This window comes from Anabas testudineus, chromosome 9 (genome assembly GCF_900324465.2).
Source record: "Anabas testudineus chromosome 9, fAnaTes1.2, whole genome shotgun sequence".
NCBI lineage: Eukaryota > Metazoa > Chordata > Actinopteri > Anabantiformes > Anabantidae > Anabas > Anabas testudineus.
Genome location: NC_046618.1, coordinates 28,229,244 through 28,249,244, shown reverse-complemented (window position 1 = coordinate 28,249,244; position 20,001 = coordinate 28,229,244). Strand labels below are relative to the sequence as shown.

The window sequence follows — 20,001 nt, the reverse complement described above, 5'->3', positions numbered from 1 at the left end:
TTTCCCAATGTCTCCACCCCTCACGCTCCCTGACCACTTTTATTTAATGACGTTTAGTTAATAATTACATATTTAAATACATAAATACATAAGAAGCGGAAATAACAGTGCAACTCGAGTGAGCGGACAGAGCGTTATTTAAACATTTCATTATTGTATGATAAAAGTATGATACTTTTATTTATGCTATTACGTTTAATGTATTACATTTTACTTATTAACGTTGACTTGGATGCTGGAGAGGTCGGCATAGTACATCACTTACGTTCTGTCACTGAGTAGTGTATCGATCTGCCTCGTGAAATAAAGTTCAGGTTAATTATTGTATGTAAGAAAAAAGAAAAAATTCTGGTTCATTAACGTTTTACAGTATATTTACTGAACAACCTGTCACATGTGCATGTGTTTGATTTATTTGATCTCTTTCACGAACCCAACGCACACATGTGTAGTGAAAGTGATGCAGCAGCTTCCTCGTGAGGTGACAAGCTGTAAAGACAACCAGCAATCCGTTTGTTTGTTTTTTCTATTTTGTCTCATTTTATGATGTCTTTATCTTTATTTGAAAGTGTCTTATTTTCATATTATTTTATTTTGGTTCTTTTATTTAATTTTAATAGGGAGACGAGGAAAGACTGGTATATTTACTGTGTCTAAAAATTTTGACAAATGTTTACTTCTTTCCTCAATGTTTCAGTCATGTAATAAAAAAGGTTTTATCTTGTTTAATGCATTGAATAGCCATCAAATAAAAAGTGCTTATCTCAACTTTCGTCTCATATCCAGTCCATATCCATCTTAGGCCTTAAAGTCTTAACACGGTTTCTAATCATGTGTATTTAATATTTTTTTATTTATAATAAAGTTATAATATCTATATTACCCGTTAATAAAACATTCAACGTTTCCCGATCCGCAGGGTGACGCGCTGACGTCACGGCCGTACGTAACTGTGGAGGAATGTGCGGAAACTTCGTCTCCACTTTACTGTCCGCGCTGTTCGTCGAAGAAAATAAATCACAACGCTGGAAAAACTCCACCAAACTTGAATAAAGTCAGGATCTGAGTCGTCGGTAAGTTTCTCCGTCGCTGGGTGTAAAATGTCGGACAGAAAGTGGAGCCGCGGCCCGTTTTCTGTGGCAGCAGAGCGGCTGTAAAGTTGTTGGTAGTTTGGATAAAATGGAGGCGGTGAGGTGGAGAAGAAGGCGCTGTCCGGGGCTGATCAGGACCATGGCTAACACTCCGACACCGCACCCACACTTTACTCACTGCCGACCTGCTTTAAGTTAAACTTCACCTCAGGAAAAGTGTCCTCCAACACTAGAAGAAATTGAGAACTTTAGGAAGTGTAAATGCAGCTGCTTGGTGTTGCGCTTCCGCTAACTAAGTTTTGTGAAACACTGGCGGTTCTGAAATGGTCGCTGCAACATTAAATCTTCAGTTTACCGTAAATGTTAGCTGTCTGGATCTAGTTTAACGCATTTCACAGTTAAAGACACGTGTGAATTGGAGTTTTATATGAATATGTTAAAACTCTCAGAAACCATAAGAAGCTTCTAGATTGATGATCCAACTTTCACTTTTTAATCTTTAACTCACTTTGGATTTAAATTCTCACTTTGTCCTCATTAGTGGAGTGTTTGTGTCCTATTATCTGCCTTCCACCAGACTTTACTCATATCCAAGATTTACTTAGATATTTGTTATGTCTCTTGAATTTCTGTCATATTCCACTCGGTTCCTAATTCGTAAAGCTACTTTCAGATCTGTGTGTAACTACAGTGCTGGTTAAAGTTGGGGTTTTCCATGGGGACTTCTGAATGTGTTTCTGGGTCTGGCGCTGTCGACTGAGTCGTGGTGCTGTTTCAAAATGGCCGACGGAGAGTTTCCAACTTAGCTTCATGTTGGGAAAAGTTTACTTCAGACCTTTAGAAGAAACCATCTTATAGAAAAAGCTGAACACTAACTCTGACTCATAAAGTACGTTTGTCAAAAACTGAAATAATCCCTGTAACACTGAATCATTACATCAACAACTACATCTGAATGGAGTTTTGAAATCCTGATTATCAAGGTGCTTTTTATTCAACTTTATTTGTATAGCGGCAAATCACATCAGAAGTCATCTCAAGGCACTTTACAGTGTAAGGTTTAAGACTTTACAGAGTATAATTATATTTAAAAAATAATATAGAAAACCCAACAATCCCATTTGAGCAAGCTTTAGGCAACAGTGGAGAGGAAAAACTCCCTTTAGAGGAAGAAACCTCCAGCAGAACCAGGCTCATAGTGGGCGGCCATCTGCCTCGACCGGTTGGGGTGAGTGGAAAGAGAAGAGAGAAAAGAACAGCAGGCAACAAATCAGATCAAAATGTCAACAAAAAATAAATTAACTGATTAGGTCATTTTAAGAAAACGTATTTACAGGTTTCTGCTCCTCACACATGAATATTTCATGTTTTTCTTTGTCACTTTAAAATAAAAAATAAACAGAAACTGATTAATTAAAGATGAAAAAGGCAGAAATGAAAACGATATAATACATTTGTGTGTGGACCAGTCGAGCTGCAAAGTTTCACATTTCCGAAGCTGAAACTGTTAAAATCTAATTTCTGCTTGTGTAATAGGCAAGAAAATTATGTTTTCATAACTGCTACTTCCAGCTCTTATCATTACATTATTAAATGAATCTGCAGATTTTGTGATGTCTTCAAATGTTGCTTTAACATTAACTAATTGATTATTAGAACAGTCTCATATAATTTTTCCACAAATGGTTTAAACTTTCTCTCATTGGGATTAATAAAGAATCTTGAATCTTGAAAAAGCTTTTTATGTCTTTTCTCTTCGGTTCAGTCTGCTGAAAGTCAACAGAGAATTTGTTTAAGGTTTAATATCAATGAAGTGAGTTTAATTCTCCATACTTTATCCTTTATTATCTGAGAAGTTTTTCAGTCATCCAGGTTGTTTATCCAAAAAAAGACGTTGTAACGTGATATAAATCCAAACTGTAAACTGGGTGCGACTGTTTAATGGAGTTTACTCAGACTGTTCACTTTCAGGAAAATGTCTCTATTTATGTTGTTTCTGAAATAATCGGACTATTGTTGTCTCTGCAGCTTTTCGTGCCTGCGGAGGTGAAGAGCTGAGCTTGACATGGCCTCTCAGACTGTGTTCTCGGGTGAGATATTTCCTGTCGGGGTTTCTCTGATGGAGGAGGGTCAGAGCCCCACTCTGCCCGCCCCTCAGCTGGTAATGCTGGCCAACGTGGCGGCGGTGACATCGGCGGAGGGCGGCTGCGATGGCAGCGTGGCTGACGAGAAAGAGATGATGGAGCTGAAGACGGTGGGATGCAGCTACTCTGACAGCGAGGACGAGAGTATCATCAGGTCAGGAGTTGGTCTCCAGTAGTCTGGAACGTTTATGTGTATTTGTACAAGTTTACAATCCTCAATGGTGTGAATTCTTCTTTCCATGCAGTTCCTCACTTCACGCAGTTTGAAAACCACATGCAAACACATGTGTGTTAACTCACCTGTGTTTCTGACCAGGTACAGCTACGACAACCAGAACCACAGGGAGGTCTGTATCATTGAGTACCCAGAGTCTCCGGGCCCAGGTGTCGACACTGTAGTTGGAGGTAAAGATGTGGAGGAGGAAGAGAACAGGGACAAAGCTAAAGACATGTCTCGTTGCACTCGGCCCCGCCCCTCCACCAGCACCAAAACACCTGAGCAGATGTTCAAGCGTAAAGACAGCCCAGCCACTGCACCAGAGAACGCAAAGAAGAAGAAACCGTTCCACTGTAAGCCGTGTCAGTTTCAGGCTCAGAATGAGCAGGAGTTTGTTGACCACCTTAGCACCCACAGCGTAAGCAAGATGATGGTGGTGAACCGGGTGGAGGGGCGCAGCAAGACCAAGACCAAAGAGACTGAAACGGCCGAGGCTCCATCAAGCGTGGAGGGGGAGAGCAGCGGGGACGCGGTGACAGCAGGTGATGTCAAAGGGCTAATCAGGTGTGAACGGTGTGGATACAACACCAACAGATATGACCATTACATCGCCCACCTGAAACACCACAACAAGGAGGGAGAGGACCACAGGTAACAGGAAATGACCAGCGTAACTCACGTTTTACATTCCTGTGTTGAGGTGTTAACTGCTATGTCTCTGCAGGGTGTTCAAGTGCACACTGTGTCCTTACACAACCGTCAGTCAGTACCACTGGAGGAAACACCTGAGGAATCACTTTCCCAGCAAACTGCACACTTGCAGCCAGTGTTCTTACTTCTCCGACCGCAAGAGCAACTACATCCAACATATCCGGACTCACACAGGTACAAAGACTGGGCTGGGTCTGTGCCTTTTTCCGTTTGTCGACTTAATCCAGAATCAGACCAAGACCTGCACACGAATGTTCACATAACTGTAATCTGTGTCTGTTGGACTATTGAGGCTTTTAGTTGAGGTCTGACTCTGCCCAACATTTCAGCTCAAAACTTTAAAAGTTAAAATAATTTCTATCTGCTCTAAGTGAAACTACAGGATTAAAAGTCGTAATCAAGGTGAATGTGTGATATTTTCTGTGATATACAGGTGTTCGTCCTTTCCAGTGTCCATACTGCGACTACTCTAGTTCACAAAAAACCCACCTGACCCGACACATGAGGACCCACTCAGGTCAGTCCTCTACACTGAACTAACTACAACAGCTCCAGGTTAAAGGGAGAAGAATTTACTCATCAGAGCAGGTCTGAATTGTTCCTTCAGTATAAACATTTGGTTTGTACACGGAGGAGATTCTTTAATGTGTCATGACAGTGACAGCTGTGGATTGGGGTCACAGGGGTAACGTCAGACCAGAATCTGAGGACTCCTAGGTCGCTTTCACACCTTAATTCGTTTGCTTTGATCCGAATCAGTTAATGAGTTTGTAACATTGTATCAGTTTCTCTTCGGTTCGGTTTCGTTTCACACTGAGTAAAAATCCAAACGAACCAGAACACGTCACTTCAAACTACGTGAGAACATCCTCTCCTCTTATTGGTCAGATTGTTTCTGCCGCTGGAAATAATAAGTAAATACATAATAATAGGAAGAAGATAAAGTGTTGTTCTACTGTACGTTTGTGTGACAGTAGGGAGATTATTTTTAACTATAAATGTTAATGCAGATCGATCATCCCGTTCATTATTGTTTATTACGTTACATCGCTTGCAGAGTTATCAGTCCTGGTGTCTGTGAGACACTTCACCTCCTCACGTCTCCACATTTGTCCTCCATTAATCAGACAGCATGTTTTTGTTGGACAAACGAAAGAAATTGGAATCTACACACTACCCAAAGTCCTCAAAACACGAGATTCATAGCGTTTGGTCCCGTTTTGGTTCGGTACGCGTTCCCACCAGGAGGACCGCACCAGAGTTCGCTAGATGATGCGGATCGAGACCACCTCGTTTTGGGGGTCTCGGTGCGGTTGTTTTGGTGCGCACTCGAGTGCGATTACCGTGTTCACACCGGACAAAACGAACCGAACCAAGAGGGAAAACGAACTTGAGTGCGATTTAATCGAACTAAATCCTGTAGGTGTGAAAGCAACCTTAAAACTCTTGACTTGTTGGTCAATAAAAGGCACATGACCCATCTAGGACTTAAGGCACATAACTGTACATGGCTGTAGAACTGATTTAGGGACCAACCTGTCTTGACTTAGGTTGCTTTCACACCTTAATTAATTTGCTTTGGTCCGAATCAGTTGATGAGTTTGTAATATTGGAGCAGTTTCTCCTCAGTTCGGTTTTGTTTCACACCAAGTAAAAATCCAAGCGAACCAAAACATGTCACTTCAAACTATGTGAGAATGTCCTCACTGCTTATTGGTCAGATGTTTCTGCCGCGGGAACAGAAAAGGTAAATATAGAAGAAGGTGAAGTGTTGTGGACTACTGTACTTTTGTGTAACAGGAGAGAGGTGATTTTTAACTATAAATGTTAACACAGATTGGTCATTGATCCCGTTGATTATTGTTTATTACGTTACATCGCTTGCAGAGTCTTCAGACCTGGTGTCTGTGAGACACTTCACCTCCCCACGTCTCCACTTTTGTCCTCCATTAATCACACAGCATGTTCTGGTTGGACAAACAAATATAAGGAAAATCTACACACTACCCAAATTCCTCAAATCATGAGATTCATAGCGCTTGGTCCTGTTTTGGTTTGGTACGCATTCTCACCAGGAGGACCGCACCAGAGTTCACTAAGTGATCCGGATCGAGACCACCTCATTTTGGGGGTCTTGGTGCGGTTGTTTTGGTGCGCACTTGAGTGCGATTGCCGTGTTTACACTGGACAAAACAAACCGCACTAAGAGGGAAAACGAACTTGAGTCCTGTCTCAATCCTTTAGGTGTGAAAGCAACCTTAGTCTTTGTTGTTCTTGACTGGGTGATGACAGAGGCATGTACTCCAGTCGAGAATCTGGCTACTTTTAACTTTTCCCACTAATGGAAATTAAATTTAGGGATCACATTTGGTACGTAACACTGGGAGATACTAGCAGTAGTCCCACTGAGACACAGTAAAACTAGTACAGTTGTAGTAATGATAGTCATAGTGGTGTCGTCCACTACAGCAGTAGTGTACAATAGTGTTGCTGACATAAACGTGTTTCCTGATAAAGTCTTTGTGTTTTTGTTTTCACTAAAGCAATCGGTGTTGGATTAACACGGTAAAGTGATTTACAGTAGAACTACCTGCTGTGACTCTGTGTTATGTTCCTGTCTGAAATGATCACACAGAAGCAGATCAACCTGAAAAACACACCACATGTCTGTACATCCATAAGCCAAGATCCAATAATCAAACACATGTCAGTGGTTTAAGTAAATTATGTTAGTCAGAAACTGTTTGCAGGTTCATCTGCTCTGCTGTGGACATGACCTGAAACCTCCTGCATGAACTGTCCTATTTCTTCAGACCATTGTTGGTAACAGTTACATGGTATCTGTCAGGCTCCACGAACTGAGCCTAAGATTACTACTATTACTAGACTGTGTCAGTTTAGTAAACAGAATATTACACTTATGTAGATGGGAAACGGTTGTTTTTTGTTGTTGTTGTAAGACTGATCAACTAATAATAATTAAACTGTCTCAGTTTTGGTCAATATGCAGTACTGAAAGTGATAATTGTAAAGTTGTATAGTAAATGTAAATAAAGCAAGAATCTACTTTAGACGCTACTCTTAAATTGGAACTAAACAAGAGCATTTAGGCATTTCATACTATGGTTTTAACATGAGCTAGTCTTTATTGTCCATTATTGGGAACTATGCTTTGGACATTATACATTAAATATTCTGGGAAATTGAATAAAAACAGTGTGAAAAGGGAAAAGGCTAAGCCAGGGAAATTATGAGCATGACGAACCAAGATACTTCATCCAATCCATACAAAAAAATTAAGACTCAAATCACAGCTACTGTTCATATTTTTAGCACTGCCCACCATGGTCTCACGTTCAGAGAAATATTTAAGGTCAACTCCTCCTGAAGTAAAAACATTAATGTACAGCAGTTTGGTTTGTTTCACGTTACAGTTTCGATGCAGATACGTCCGTGACAAGTCAATACCAGTTGGAAATATCGTCCCTAAGAGAAGTCACTGACACTCAACTGTTGCATGAAACCTTCTGGTGTCCTAGCTGTATGTTGCCACAGTATTTACTGCTGCATTGTAACACTTCTTACCTTTCTATGTGCAGGTGAGCGTCCTTTCAAGTGTGAGAGCTGTAACTACCTGGCAGCCAACCAACATGAGGTGACTCGTCACGCTCGGCAGGTCCACAATGGCCCCAAACCTCTTTCTTGTCCCTATTGCGATTATAAGACTGCAGACCGCAGCAACTTCAAGAAGCATGTCGAGCTCCACCTCAACCCTCGACAGTTCCTGTGCCCACTCTGCAAATACGCTGCCTCCAAGAAATGCAACCTGCAATACCACATCAAGTCCAGGCACTCTGGCTGTAATGTGCCTGTTGACGTCTCTAAAGTCAAACTGCGGATCAAGAAACCCGGGCCTGAAGGCGCAGATGAGAACTCTGACTCTAGAGCAAGCAAGTTGGACAATTCATCCAGCGTAGAGGAGGACTTTGATATGGATGATGGCAATGAAGACGATCATGTGAACTCAAGCCCCATCAATCTGTCAGTTAAAAAGAGCAGTAGACCCAACATCGTCCAGTCAATGCAGAGTGACACACTGGACAAGGCTCAGAAAAAATCTAATGCCGTTTCTGAGAAAGAGAAACCACCAAAAATGAAGGAAAAGCTGGAGCCAGAGAAAAAAGTCACGAGGCAGAAAAAGAACGATAAGGTCCATGAGAGTCCTGTAGAGACCCCGTCTGTTAAAGAAATCCAGACAGAGATTCTAACAGCTGCTGTAAACACAGACAACAAGGGAAAGAGAAGAGTGAGGAAGCTGCCAACAGAGAAATCAACTGTTCGGGATCAAGCAGATTTAGTACCAGAATCTCAACATAGACCAGTGGAGGAAAGAGTGGTGAAGCAGAAAGCGGAGGATGAGAACGAAAAGTCAAGGTCAAGGCCTGAGAAGGAGAAAGAACAGCAGAAGAATGACAGCAGTGGAAAAGAAAAGAAAAGGCTTGAAAAGCCCAGAAAGTCTGGATCTAAAAAGCCAGAGAAAATTACAGAACGTATCGACATGCCACAGAAACCAGACAGTTCTGAGAGAAGTCAGAAGGAGAAGGCTGTGAAGAGAAAAGTGGAGGCTTTAGATCTTTCCACAAAGTCCACATCTGAGACTCCATCCAAAGCCAAGAGGTTGAAAGCCACAGCAGCTGAGAAACTGCAGTCGAAACCCTCGTCAGAAGATGCTAATAAGACAAATCATGTCACGGCAACTCTGCAAAAATCCAGTGGGACAACATCTGCCAAGCAGAAGAGGACCAGGAGCTCCAGCAAGAAAGCTAGTGGCCTTCAGCTATCTGCAAATCCAGGAAAGGGAAAGACAACTGTGGACAGTCCGTCCACAGAAGCCCTGGAAGAGTCCGGTCAGCTGGGCAAGATGAATACTGCGACAAATGAAACGGCTCGAGCAGTACAAGAAAAGAGCCTGAACAACACCTCAGAGAGGATGGAAGTTTCACCCACCTGCAGCTCAGGTGAGGCTACACCTTCTCAGGCCGAAGACTGTCCTGCTCCGACCTTCCTTAAACCCACATCACCACCTTCTCTGATGCTTCCGAGCCAGCGAGCCAAACCCACTGACCAAGAGGACGATGAGGGGATCCACAGCAGCCACGAGGGGGGAAGTGACATCAGCGACAGCGCCTCTGAGAGCAGCGACGACTCCGGCCTCCACAGCCAGTCCAGCAAGATGGCCAATGACCCAGAAACGCCCACGGACGAGATCCCAACACCGACAGAGCTCAAGAGTCACATGTGCATCTTCTGCGACCGTACGTTCCCTCTGGAGGTGGAGTACCGTCGGCACCTGAACCGCCACCTCGTCAACATCTACTACATGGACGGCACTGCCACAGGACAGAAATGAGCACCTGAATCAGTGAATCCAGTAACTGCCTGCAGGTCCAGCAGCACATTCTTGTTATTGACATCTTTGTTGGAGTCATTATCATCTGTCTCCTCATAGTTTTTGTAAATATGATCAGAAACGAGTCCAAATCTATTTGATCAACTGTCTGAGAACTAGCACGAAAGTGGAAATGTGCTGAACTCACAAATCAGACCACAGTGGTGTCAGAATCTTCATGAATTCTTTTTAGTAAAAATCTGTAGCTGACTTATCTCAAAGTTCTAGGTGTGTGCTACAGGTCCACCAGGCCAGACTTGGCTCAGTTTGAACCATAGCTGGCCACTGCAACATGTGTTCCTGATGTCTGATGTCTGTCTTATTGCAGAGTTCAGAGGTGACCAGTTTCACAGTTTTACAGTCTGACAGTAAGCGAACCAGTGGAGCTGTTCAGGAGTCACAAAATCTGGATCTAAAACGTTTTCCAGGATTGTGAAACTGAATTTCTTCCATGTGATGATGCTTCAGGGACCTTCTCACTTCAAATCGCTTTCTTTGGTGATGTTGCCGCCACAGGCTCTGACAAAGACTTTGGATTTTGGCTGAGCTTGGAACTACTTGTTCCATTTCTTTTTGTATGTGCTTCATGTAATGATCTGATGTCCATTCAGCACCACCCGTGGTTTCTTTGTGTCGATCTGCTGACACGCAAACGTCTTTTTTCTCGATTTGAACCTTTGACAGTATCTGATCACGTCAAACATACTGACAGTGTCAGGACTGCATCGTTTCTCCAAATGAATTTCAAAAGGATCATTATCAGTAACTTCACTGAGTGTTCACCTGTCACATGATGAAATGAGTCATTCTCCACTGGAGAATGTGGGGAGTGTTGTTGTAATTGACTTTGGGTAGCCAAGATGTTAAAAGTGGAAAGTTTCCATTTTTAAAAACCTTCTGTGCCTTTGACAATCAAGTCTTTTTGTTCTGTTTCACAGTAACTCAGCACAAATGTTCTTCTGACACTTTGGGGTTCTTCCCTGAAAAACATGTTCAGTCCACAGAGACGACATCTGTTGTTTCTTAAAGAGAGAACTGTTTGGTTTTTCCTGCAGGACGTGACTGTCTGGGTTCGGAATGTTTAAACCGGACCACGCAGGTTAATCCTTCATGTAGAACCGCATCAGACATTAAAAACATTGTATATTCGGTCTCAATAAATTCACTCTTCAGCTTAATTTAAATATTTCTGTGCAATATTCCTTTTAGTCGAGAAGCCAAAGTCTTTTTAATACTAATTTCTTCACACACTGAGAAAAATGTAGAAATAAAACTCTATATATGTAATAATGGAAATGGTAGCTTTGTTTTTACTAAATCTTAATAACAGAATGATGTAGTGTTATTACCAGAAACTAATCGCTGACATTCAACAATATGCAAAATGAAATTAAGTTTTCTGATGTAAAGTTCTTACAGTGAGAAAAGTCCAAACAAAACCCAGTTATTTGGTTCCCAGCTGTTTTGCTCGTTAGACTTCATGTAAGGGGACTTTAATTACTACTTACCAATTTCAGCTCTGAACCCAACAAGAAAAGAAAATCTAAATTAACACAGCTTCATCTTTTCACCACTGTCGGTTTATTCGTTTCTCAGGATGAAGCTAGTTTTTTTTCGTCACTGTACTAACACGCACTCTCACACTCACACTCATTGCAGAGAGCAGGAAGCTCCTCCCATCACAAACTAACTCAACTTAAATGTGTATCATCATTTCTTCTGTTTTTTTTTTTTGTTTGTTTTTTTTTAAATAAAAATTTCAAAATTCACCACGATTGTATCTGAGTTCATTACAACAGAAAGTAGAACGCAGTCTTCCTGCAAAACTTGCACATCTGTCTGCAGAGACGTGTGTCCAGTGTAAAGTGAAAATCTGAAAGCTGGCAGCAGAAAGGAACAGAGCGTCGCTGCTGTGGACACCTGCTCCCCCTACCTGTCCCTGCCTGTCCACCTGTCCGCAGGCTCACTTCTTCTTCTTTGTCACCTGCAGTCTCTCGGCTCCTCGGGCCGACAGGCCACTGTCCAGCAGCCCTGCAGGTTTAATCAGTTTGTAGGCGGGGCTTTTTCGTACACGTTCCCCCTTCAGAGAGATGATGTGAGGAAGCAACGGTGGTGTCCTCAGACCGCAACCTGCTGCCTCCGGAGTGTGAACCCTCAACAACACCTGGTCACCTGCAACTGCAGTCACAGCCACCCAGCCTGCACAGGCAGACAGGTGAGTCAGTTTAGTTACAGGTAAGTAAAGACTAGCAGAGCTCACAGCCTGCTGTGCACTACTGAAAACAACAGCTGACACTACATGATCACAACAGTAAACCAGAAAATTGTTCCTACCACAGATGGAAACTCGAGACCAGTTTCTTCCACCAGACTGTTTTAATATTATTTTAGTATTATAGTATATTCATATTGTTTATTAGTAGTTAATAATATAGTTTGTTCAGATGTCAATAAGAAAGAACATTAACGTTCCAAGAATCAACAATAAAACATCTGGAATTAGAAGACTGTGTGTCTGGTCCTGCAGACTGGAGTCTGTAGAGTAATTTTATCTATTAGTTTTATGTGGATTTGTTCAATAGGATTCTAGAGAGTGAGAAGATGCCTGAGGAATGGAGGAGAAGTGTTCTGGTTCCGATCTTTAAGAACAAGGGTGACACGCAGAACTGCAGCAACTACAGAGGAATAAAGTTGATGAGCCACACAATGAAGCTGTGGGAAAGAGTAGTGGAAGCCAGGCTTAGGAAGAAGGTGGAGATTTGTGAGCAGCAGTATGGTTTCATGCCCCGTAAGAGCACCACTGATGCTGTTTTTGCTTTGAGAATGTTGATGGAAAAGTACAGAGATGGTCAGAAGGAGCTGCATTGTGTCTTTGTAGATTTAGAGAAGGCGTATGACAGGGTGCCGAGGGAGGAGCTGTGGTACTGTATGAGGTCGTCGGGAGTGGCAGAGAAGTACGTCAGAGAAGTTCAGGACATGTATGAGAGAAGTATGACGGTGGTGAGATGTGCTATAGGTCAGACAGAGGAGTTCAAGGTGGAGGTGGGACTACACCAAGGATCAGCTTTGAGTCCCTTCTTGTTTGCTATGTTGATGGACAGGCTGACAGATGAGGTCAGACAGGAATCTCCCTGGACAATGATGTTTCCGGATGACATTGTGATTTGCAGTGAGAGTAGAGAGCAGGTAGAGGAACAGCTAGAGAGGTGGAGGTTTCCTCTGGAAAGAAGAGGCATGAAGGTCAGTCGTAGTAAGACAGAATACATGTGTCTGAACGAGAGGGATCCAGGTAGAAGCGTTAGGTTACAGGGGGCTGAGGTGAAGAAGGTGCAGGAGTTTAAGTACTTGGGGTCAACAGTTCAGTGTAAATGGTAAATGGTCTGCACCTATATAGCGCTTTTCTACCTAGCAGGCACTCAAAGCGCTTTACACTGCATCTCATTCACCCATTCACACTCACAAGCACACACACACCATTCACACACCGATGGCAGAGCTGCTATGCAGGCAACTAGGGGTTCAGTATCTTGCCCAAGGACACTTTGGCATGTGACGTGGCAGCCGGGAATCGAACCACCAATCCTATGATTGGCAGTCAACTGCTCTACCTATTGAGCCACAGCCACCCCTGTGATGGGGAGTGTGGAAAAGAGGTGAAGAGGCGAGTGCAGGCAGGTTGGAGCGGGTGGAGGAAAGTGTCAGGAGTGTTGTGTGACAGAAGAGTGTCAGCAAGACTCAAAGGAAAGGTGTACAAGACAGTGTTGAGACCAGCTCTGCTCTATGGGTTAGAGACGGTAGCAGTGAGAAAGAGACAAGAGGCTGAGATGGAGGTAGCAGAGATGAAGATGTTGAGGTTCTCCTTAGGAGTGACCAGGTTAGACAGAATAAGGAACGAGTACATCAGAGGGACGGCTCACGTTGTCTGAGTTAGCGACAAAGTCAGAGAGGCCAGACTGAGATGGTTTGGACATGTTCAGAGGAGGGATAGTGAGTATATTGGTAGAAGGATGTTGGAGATGGAGCTGCCATCTTGACGACCAAGGAGGAGATATATGGATGTTATAACAGAGGACATGAGGTTGGCTAGTGTTAGGGTAGAAGATGCTCATGACAGAGTGAGGTGGAAAAGTATGATTCGCTGGGGCGACCCCTGATGGGAAAAGCCGAAAGAGAAGAAGACGTTTTATGTGGATGAAGATTTGTTCGTGCTGCACACAGCTAAAAAATGACTCGCTGTTTATTTAAATTGAATTTTTACCTGCAGACGACAGTGTGATATCAGCTGCAGCCTCAGAGTAACCGCGACCCTCCAACCTCAGCTCCCGAGGAACCAACGCTGGAAACTCCTTCATACGCTCCGGCCCTCCTGCAGGCACCTGAACGCACCACAGTGTCAGTGTTAGTATGTGATCACATCATCCCGTGTCCTGATTCAACAAAATCTTCATCAGTCTCCCGTCGCTGGACTAAAGAGTAGCCAACCCTCATCAAAGTCATTCAGATCCTAATGTTTCACCATTTACTACTAAATTTGGCATGGGCATGGGTTTCTAGACTGATGTTGGGTATCTGTCTGCAGCATGAGTGGTTCCACAGTGTGATTTCCTGCAGGCTGCTGTCAGCAGCCTGCTAGAGACAGGATTTTAAAATATAAGTGAAGTTGTATATTTTACTTTACTGTGATTTAAAAAAACTTTACTAGAGAACTCTGCCCAGCAGCATGGAACTTGATTTCTTTTTTTCTTTTACTTTATCTTTGTTTCATTGACCTTAAAAACTCAAAACTTCAAAGTTGTTTTGAAGCAGGTTAATTTGTGTCATTCATATCTTTTAGTTTCAGTTACTTAATAATTGTTCTCTGCATGTTGTTGACACCACAAAAAGCTCTTACGCAGACATTTTCGCTCTCTGTTAGTTTTTCTGCAACAATATTGCCGAAAAAGTCAGAAAGATCTGAAACCTGCTGACAGCGCATCAGCCAACCACAGCGGTGTTTGGAAATTTGCCGGAATGGTTTATTAGTCGCCTTGTCACTGGGCAAATTATATCAATAAAGTTACTGAGCGTCCAGAACAGTAAATCAAACGCACCCTGTGACAGTCCTTATAGAGGGAGTCACACAGGTCTGTTTACACAGAATCGCTGCTCATCACCTGACACAGCAGAACTTCTTGAACCATCACAACTTATTCTGCTGCACCGGAGGAGGGCCAGCACCTGGCTCCAAACACTGCACTCACCTTGTGTCAGAGTCTGGATCAGTTTCGTCTTCAAACCTGGTACCTGCAGTGTCTGAACAGCTGTGATCATGTGACTTACCCCCAGCAGGACCTGTCCAGCATGTTTCTCATAAACACCATTGGCCTTTTCCAGACTGGTGATGTGGACTGGGACCCGACTGGAGGCCACGACTGAAAACCAGCAGGACTTGCCTCCCTGTCAAAGACACGATTTAAACCACAATAAATAGCTATGATTGTGAAAAAGATTTAGATTAAACTAAAACTGCAGTTTCAGAGTTTTAGTGTGAACCTGGTGGCCTTTTCCTCTAGAATGAACACTGGGTTGAAATATCAAACGTTACATTATGTTGATGTAAACACATCATCTAAGCACCATGTAAACACAAACATCATGTAAATGTGTAAACCTGTAAATACAAACATCTAAGCACCATGTAAACATCATGTAAATGTGTAAACATCATATAAACACTTCAACATCACGTAAACACATAACCGAGTAAGCAGACGACACGTTTCCGTGTAGTGTTATCACTGAGTGTTTTCGTCCTGACCTGCAGGAAGTCGATTCGTGCCAAACCCCCAACAAACAGACTCATTCCAGGCTTCACCACAAACGTTCGAGGGACGATGGCCTGAGCAGGAACCACCAACCTCACTTCCTTTTCATTCAACAGGTCGAGAATCTGAAGGACACACAAACATGTTTCTCTGCTTCACTGTGACAACATGGTTTGTTCTGCACTAAATTAGAGCTCCTGAATCTCGACTGCAGCAGCAGAGTATTTGTAATAACACAACATCAGGACCACAACATGCTGCAGTGTTACTGCGTCCACCGTTGCTATAATGGACTCACACACACACACTCACGTCATGCTCCTTCATGATCCCTGGAGTGTCGTACAGCCAGTGGGCGTCTTTTAGCTCGCTGTAGGTGATATCATCTTTCGGCCTGCTGGGAGCTGAGAGGTCAGAGGTCACACCGAGGTCAGAATGAACAAAGGTCAGACAGGTAACTGTTGCCACACTGAAGCAGTAACATTTTTTCAGTTGTATGTGCTGCAGTAACCAGAACACGGAATCAACATTTATTAGTTCAAGTTCAATTAAAAGTCTCGCTGTGTTCACTTTCACAGCAACAAATCACTGGACCCTTCAGGAGAAGCTGTAGTTCTCGAGGTCATTGAACCATGTTTCTTTCGCTGCTCTGCTGTGATTGGACTGTTTCCGTGGCTGCCAGTCGAACCAACAAAGATTTAGCAGTTTACAGTTCTTCTTTTGTTAATGTGTCAAACACACCCAGAATCAGTTTTTCCTCTGCGTATCAAACGGACTCTAGCTCAGGTTCTGAACATGATCCTGATGCTGCTCCGGTGATTTGTCAGTGTCCTCACCTGTTGTCTCCCAGTCTTCAGTCTCTCCAAAGGCCAAACTGTCAGGGTCAAACTGGATCTCATCAGGTCTGGCTCCATCATCAGAGTGAAACGTTCGGCCAACGCGACCTAAACAACAAGTGAACAGGTAAGCAGGTGAACGGATAAACATATAAACAGGTGAACAAGTAAACAGGTGAACAGATAAACAGGTAGGCAGGTGAACAAGTAAACAGGTGAACAGGTGAACAGCAGGTGAATATTTGATTACAAGTAATCCTGCATTTGCTAGGATTTCCACGCTGCTGCTGATTTAATAACTTTTTGAAGCCTGAAAAGAAACCCAAGCTCATCCTCAGACTGTTACTGAGGTAAAAACACAGACTCTGATCTCTCACTTTGTGGTATTTTTGTCTTTGTTTTCACTTAGTGAGTCGGACCTCTCTCCATCCAAACTTCCTGTTTACCCCAGATTCTTATCTCTGCTGATTTATGATACAACCGAAGTGGAACAGTCTGGATTCTAAAGGTTTTTCTCCTAAGACTAGCTCCTGCACTCAGTTCTGGTGAAGGTGTCATAGAATAACAACAAAAGCACTTCCGGTGAAAAAGAAGAATTAAGGTGTTCTGACCTACTAAGTATCCCTGCCCGCTGAACCGTCTCAGTCTCTTCAGCTCTTCCTCTGACAGCTCGTTCTCCATCTGTCGCGATGCTTTGTTCAGTCGTTCCTGACGTCTGAACATTCGGTACGGAGTTGGGTTGAAGATAGGAAACTTCAGCAGGTTCATAGTCGTCCCTGAACGCACCATGACAGGATAAACACAAACACAGAGACATGATAAAGTCGTCTTTGAACGCACCACTGAAACCCAACCAGCAGTTCACTGATAAACAGAAATGATCAGATCAGTGAGCATCAATGGTTAATATTCTGTAACACATATCAATAGGTACAGTACATACTGATCTAGTATATACTTAAGTACATAATATAAACAACACTTAATTTTATGAGCTGATAAAATTAATTCAAAAACGTCATTTGCCCTTTTTTAATTAGTCATATTTCACTTGTTAGTAATTATGGGGAATAATTCATTGATGATTTGTTCTAAAGACAACATTTAAACTTTGTGTTACTAATTTAAACAACAGTATTATTCATTGCTTTGTTCACAATCATTTCTAACTGATCAGGTATTAATTAATTATCTGTTCAGTAATTAATTTGGTGTTTCGACAATTTGTTTTTTCTTTTTTTCAGGCTGAATTCAGACGATGAACCTGCAGATTCAAAAATCCTTTCCAATCATGCTCTCTTACGTCTGTGTCTCTCAATAAACAAATGTTAAATTGCCAGAAAAGTTAATGGAGTTTGGTACAGACCGGGCCATGGAGATATGGTGGCCTTGTGGATGAGGTCTGAGGCTGTGGACTTGCAGTAGTCAGTCTCCAGCAGCGTGTTGAACAGGGTTGACTTTCCCACGTTGGTGCATCCGACCAAGTACACATCACCTTTGTACCTCCAGGACCTCTGCAGGCTGGAGATCAGGTTCTCTATGCCGTAGCTGGTCTTGGCACTGATCAGGTGGATGTCGGTCACCTGGTCCCCGAAGCCAGCGTCCCTGCAGTACTGAGCCAGCTGCCGCTTGATTCGCTGCAGGTAGTTGGGGGAGTCACCGGGCAGCAGGTCGACCTTGTTTCCGAGGACAACGACATGTTTGTTAGTCCCAACCAGCTCGGGTAGGTTAGGGACAATAGAGTCGGGGAGGTCCAGCAGGTCGACGATGAGCAGCACCAGGGCATGGTTGGGTCGGATCTGCTGCACCACGGCCCGGTACTGGGTTCTTGATACCTGCAGGCTCAGGGCTTTGTGGTGGTGGGTGAGCAGGTGGCAGCGCTGACAGGTGGCCCCGCTCAGACCTCCCTCCTGCATCAGGGTCTTGTATTTCTCACTGGGCAGGTACCCCGGCATGTGAGCGGCGGTGCAGTGCAGGATGGCGCCGCAGCCTGAGCAGCAGGTGTGACTGACTGGCTCATCAGCATCGGGGGTCCCATACACCTTGTGCTCACCTTTACCTGCTGCCTTCTTCTTCTTCTTCTTCTCTGCAGCTACAATGTTGTCATCCAGGGGGAAGTCGGCATCCTGGAACTGGATCAGACAGTCGGGGTCTGGCTTCTTCCGGGCCTCATCCCTCAACACCTGGAGCTGCTGCTGCAGAGACCTCAGGTGTCTCTGAGGACCCACCTGAAGGTGGTCTGCAGTAGGAGCAGGTGAGGAGTAGAGACTCAGCTGATTGACACTGTCTTTCTCCTCCTGTTGGGGGTCCTCCTCTGGATCTGGACCAGGAGGCAAGAACCAGAACCACAGAGTTTCTTTACTGGATATGGTTTGATCTAAGAGAAAAACTAGTTTCTGATGAGTCACGGTTTTTATTTGAACCAGTACTGAAGATCAGGACCAAGACTGACCCGGGGTCGGTTAGCTTTCTGTCCGACTGGATTCCGACTTGGATCAACTCAGGACGTCTTACAGAAACGTTTCCTCTTTGATTTACTTTGAAATATTCAGAGTTCATTAGTTCCGGATTTTTACTATGAAGATAAATGGGATTTATCAGAAACGGTAACTAGACGATTTCAGATCATTCAAATCACATCTGCACAGATGTTTCAGTCCTGACAGTCGAAATCTCTGCTACATCAATACAAATTTTACTGAATCAATAACATCATCTTTATTGAACTGTCCGTCTTTGCTACTCAGTTCATCTCCAAGTACTCGGCTATATAATCTCGCCTACCTGTGACGTCACCCTGTCGTCACCTGCTACTCTTAAAAATACCTGCAGTATTTCAACTTCACTTCTCAGTACTTGTACTCGCTTTGTTTCCCTAACTGCTACCCTATTCCTGAGTATTCTCTGACTGGCACCGGTGTAGTACCTGAGCGGTACTTGTGTAGTAGTTGTAGTAGCAGTACCTGCACAGTCCAGAAACACAAACGGTTCCTCCACGTTCGGGTCTACAGTGCAGCTCCGGACTTTCCTTCGGTCTCCGATGCAGAGCTGCCGAGTCGGGCCCGAACCGGGCCCCGTAGAGGCCCCAGCAGGGAGGCGGCGGGCCGGAAACCCAACGGACCTCCAGAGCCGCCGGCGAAAACACACCTGAATCACCTGAAACATGTTTACCTAGTCCAGAAACACCCGAACACCCGACGCGCACCTTGAGGTTTAAACACATGCGACCACCGCCATGCGGCTTCCTTAGCGGATGTGACGTCAAAGTCGTGGTTTGTTTATCTTCCGTTGGAAACTAAAATTAAATTAATCTAAATTAAATCAAAGATGCCACATTAGTAGTTTTACAGGAGTAATCCAGAAATCAAGCAACAAAAAATATAAATAAAAAAACAACTAAAGAGTCAAACGTCATGCGGCACAACAGATGATGGCGACAGTGTCGACAGAGGGCTCACTCCACTGCATTTTCACAACCAAAACATTGTGATTTTTGTGAGAGAACTTGCAATACATGTTTGTGTGAACAACAGTATATCAGTCGACGTCAACACGTCTCTGTGTTTTATATAATCAGTTTTTATCTATTTTTCCTTGACCGCATTTAAACTTTACCCGAATCGCTTTGTGTATTTGAACATTAGAGATCCTGTTTTATCCTCTTGTTTTGACGCCATATTCAGTCTCCAACTAACTGCTCATAGACCAACTAAGAAAAACAACTGACGGCTCGAAAACTGTGGCTGTCT

At 43.5% G+C, this 20,001-nt stretch overlaps 2 protein-coding genes across 2 annotated transcripts; one reads left to right on the top strand and one right to left on the bottom strand.

The window, feature by feature from the left end:
- The first annotated feature begins 951 nt into the window (after nt 1-951).
- rest (RE1-silencing transcription factor) lies at nt 952-11,502 on the top strand. The gene is made up of 6 exons (XM_026342390.1): nt 952-1,073; nt 3,120-3,389; nt 3,552-4,103; nt 4,177-4,337; nt 4,597-4,680; nt 7,763-11,502. Exons 2-6 carry the CDS (start codon nt 3,157-3,159, stop codon nt 9,571-9,573), a joined length of 2,841 nt encoding a protein of 946 aa, XP_026198175.1. The 5' UTR covers nt 952-1,073; nt 3,120-3,156; the 3' UTR covers nt 9,574-11,502.
- noa1 (nitric oxide associated 1) lies at nt 11,171-19,989 on the bottom strand. Its single transcript, XM_026342394.1, has 9 exons — nt 19,216-19,989; nt 17,619-18,572; nt 16,864-17,028; nt 16,253-16,360; nt 15,729-15,820; nt 15,410-15,541; nt 14,932-15,048; nt 13,871-13,988; nt 11,171-11,811 (listed from the first exon to the last, which is right to left on the bottom strand). Exons 1-9 carry the CDS (start codon nt 19,415-19,417, stop codon nt 11,576-11,578), a joined length of 2,124 nt encoding a protein of 707 aa, XP_026198179.1. The 5' UTR covers nt 19,418-19,989; the 3' UTR covers nt 11,171-11,575.
- Between the last annotated feature and the right edge of the window lie 12 nt (nt 19,990-20,001).

Bases quoted from the DNA above. Each gene is read 5' to 3' on its own strand.
- rest (XM_026342390.1), top strand. From the start codon at position 3,157: ATGGCCTCTCAGACTGTGTTCTCGGGTGAGATATTTCCTGTCGGGGTT. The intron at 4,104-4,176 runs GTAACAGGAAAT...ATGTCTCTGCAG, and splicing joins AAGGAGGGAGAGGACCACAG to GGTGTTCAAGTGCACACTGT. The intron at 4,681-7,762 runs GTCAGTCCTCTA...TTCTATGTGCAG, and splicing joins ACACATGAGGACCCACTCAG to GTGAGCGTCCTTTCAAGTGT.
- noa1 (XM_026342394.1), bottom strand. From the start codon at position 19,417: ATGTTTCAGGTGATTCAGGTGTGTTTTCGCCGGCGGCTCTGGAGGTCC. The intron at 15,049-15,409 runs GTCAGGACGAAA...TGTCTTTGACAG, and splicing joins CACGAATCGACTTCCTGCAG to GGAGGCAAGTCCTGCTGGTT. The intron at 13,989-14,931 runs GTAAGTCACATG...TGGTGCGTTCAG, and splicing joins CTGGACAGGTCCTGCTGGGG to GTGCCTGCAGGAGGGCCGGA.